Genomic DNA, 3,089 nt, shown 5'->3' on the forward strand with positions numbered 1-3,089 from the left:
CCTGCTCCAGATTTTAAAAGGAGGTGTGAGAATTAACTAGCTCATAACAATAAAAAGACAGCAAAGAAATTCTCTTCTGAGGAAATTCAGGAACCTCAAATCTCCTTTCTTTCAGTCTTCAATGAGCTATCATTATGAGCTTGTCTCTGTGGAAGGATTTTTCAAGAGAAAGGGTTATTCCAAAGGGTACTCTAATGGCTAATTTAGCTAAATTATGAAAATTCATTACGGTAACCTTTACGTGATTTTTATTACATTATCAGCATGCTCTGTTTCTATAGTTTAATAAGTGCACATAAGGTCAAAAGTGGTAAGAAAATAGAGTGTTGCTTCTGGAGAGTGTAAGGATATCAGTATAAAGGTGCTGTAAAAGTGAACTGAGTATCTGAAATGTATACAGGTCTGTTAATTCACTTTGATAACATATACTCATTCTGGGACTTTGGAATCATAATCATTCTACCCCTCCTGTACTATGCTACATATCACAGTCATTAGATCACTCCATGATGGGATAATTTCAGCATATCCAAATACCATTAGTTATGAATGGTAACTCTGGGCGTGTCGTTGAGAGTTCCAGCATACCTAGCTAATGATTACTAATTTGGTGTCTATTTTGCCAACTTAAAACACGAAGCACAGAGCTTTGTACAAATATGCATTTCCCCAATTACCCTTATCTTAGCTGTATCTTTGGTGAGGATTAGCCGAATCGAATATGCCATCTCTATTGGTGCTATTCTGAGGGGCTCGGGTGCCAATTACCGGTTCCCTAGAATTTGCCCGTAATTGACTATGTCCCACAATAGGTAACTCTGGAAGTGACAGGCAGTCTCTAGTGTGGTTCTCCCGCCTGTCGATTGGGCCTTGCAAAAAGCCCCGCCTCATCAACTCAGTGAAGGGCGACAGTTGGACCGGCGCCGGTGAGTGGCGGTTCTTAGCTCCGCCCCGGCCGTCCGCTGCGCTGCCTGGGTCGGCGCCGTTTCCAGTTGAGAGATGGCGGCCGCCGCAGGTAGATCGCTCGTGCTGCTCCTCTCCTCCCGAGGCGGCGGAGGCGCCGGCGGCTGCGGAGCGCTGACTGCGGGCTGCTTCCCCGCGCTGGGCGTCAGCCGCCACCGGCAGCAGCAGCACCACCGGACGGTGAGCGAGCGCGCCCGGCGGCTCCGGGGAGGGCGGGGCGGCGTTGGCGCGTGGGATCAGCCGGCGGGCAGGCCGCCGGGGCAGCAGGCGAGTTACCTCAACTCGCGGCCGCTCCCGAGGTTGCCGGGCACCGAGGAGCCGCCGTGCCCTTCAGGCGCCTGCGGCGGCAACCAGGAAAAAAGGCAGGGTGGAGGAAGCCGAGAGGAGGAGGAGGAGGGGCGACGGCAGGGATGTTCCCGCAGGACCGGGGACACCAGGGCGGGGAAGGGACGGGACTTGAACCTCTCTCTGACCCGCCCCCGATCTCGGTCCCTCCCTCCTTTTTACTTAACAGCTCTGCCCCATTGCTCCCGAACTGAGCCCCGTTCAAGTTGTCCCCTTTCCCTCCTCCTCCAGGCGGGTTGGGGTGTCCTGAGTTGCTGCGGCTGCCTTGTGTATGTGTCAGGAGAGTGGCAGTGCCATACTGCTGGGAACTGTCCCCCGGAGGGCAACCCAGGACCCCAGCGGGGCCGCTCCCTAGTTCTCTTCTCGACCCTCTGGGAACGGGCAAGACGGAAAATCAAACTTTATACCCCTGTGTGACTTCCTGCGTGTGGGCATGGGGAACAGCACCCTTGCGATGGATGCTGCATTGCTTCAGGAGGCAAGCTCCAACCTCTCAGTTCCTTAAAGGTCCTCGGTGGTCGTTTTGGAGGGCTGGTTTATAAGCTTGTTCACGCGTGCCTGAAGAAGGAGGGTGGGCAGCAGGCAGAAGGGAAGAGAATATGACAAGTTGTTCACAGCGGCAGGGATTTGGTGGTTGTATTAACCAGTTGTTGCAGGCTTTCATTGGCTGGCAAAGCACGGGAGTTTCTATTTGAACAGCCTTGGGGTGTGTGTGTGTGTGTGTGTGTGTGTTTCTTTTTCAGTTGCAAGAGATCAACTTGGCATGGGGTTCTTCATCTAACAAGTCAGCAGGTTCTCTTCTCTTGGACTTTCTAGACCCATACCGTTGGTCTCTGGCCAACTCCGAGAGAAAGAGTGTAGGTTTTATTTCCTAGGGCTAAGTTGTATAGTGTGGTAATAAGAGAATCACTGCAGACAGCCTGATAGCAGAAACTAGTACCTTCAGCTCTCAACAAATACACCCACCTTTCTTGTTCTGATCACGTAGCTCTTGAGGGAAAACTGAACTGGAGCTTTTCAGAGGATACCCCAAGACTGATGACAGCGTAAAATTAAGTGTCTGAAAGAGCAGTGAAAAGAACTAATGCTCTTTAAATGCAAGATGGTATTGTTATTATTAGTCATAGGTATGGACCCTATCCTCATTCTTATGAGAAAACTGTACTTCTTCATTTTGGCATACTGACATATTGCTTTGCTGAAGCTTTTGGGTGAGAGCCGAGCTTTCCACAGTTCAGTTTAGATTTGCATGTTTCATAGCCTCCAGTTATGTGTTTTGTTCTCTTAAAAACATAAGGCAATCCAAAAATCTGATTGCATTCCCCTCCCCCTCAAACTATTTAAAGACTTCCAAAGTTGTCTTTATCTCTGTATTTTGATAATACATCTTCTGACTTTGCAGTTTGTTTTTAAGACTATTTGGGTGTGGTATTCATTTAGCATTTTGAAATTTGTGCCTTGTATATTTTCCACTGTGTGAATCTGTCAGTCTGTGAGTGGCTTCCTTGTGCGGGTGCTTCATGAAAGTGTTTTTCTGTGCTACTCTGGGGTGGATAAAAGTGATGTACTGAATTTGAGGTGAAAGCACAACTAAAATGAAGTGTTCTCCTGGGCATATACCCTGAGAAAACCATAATTCAAAAAGAGTCATGTACCAAAATGTTCATTGCAGCTTTATTTACAATAGCCAGGACATGGAAGCAACCTAAGTGTCCGTCAACAGATGAATGGATAAAGAAGATGTGGCACATATATACAATGGAATATTACTCAGCCATAAA

General features: G+C 48.4%; 1 protein-coding gene across 1 annotated transcript in view; it reads left to right on the forward strand.

Annotated features, from left to right (window-relative positions):
* Window positions 1-973: 973 nt before the first annotated feature.
* MCU (mitochondrial calcium uniporter) overlaps window positions 974-3,089 on the forward strand; it is a 218,962-nt gene continuing 216,846 nt past the window's right edge. The window contains exon 1 of the mRNA XM_024132166.3: window positions 974-1,143. Coding sequence (XP_023987934.1) covers window positions 1,000-1,143 — 144 coding nt within the window. The 5' untranslated portion in view covers window positions 974-999. The remainder of the gene's footprint in view (window positions 1,144-3,089) is intronic.

This window comes from Physeter macrocephalus, chromosome 20 (assembly GCF_002837175.3).
Source record: "Physeter macrocephalus isolate SW-GA chromosome 20, ASM283717v5, whole genome shotgun sequence".
Classification (NCBI taxonomy): domain Eukaryota; kingdom Metazoa; phylum Chordata; class Mammalia; order Artiodactyla; family Physeteridae; genus Physeter; species Physeter macrocephalus.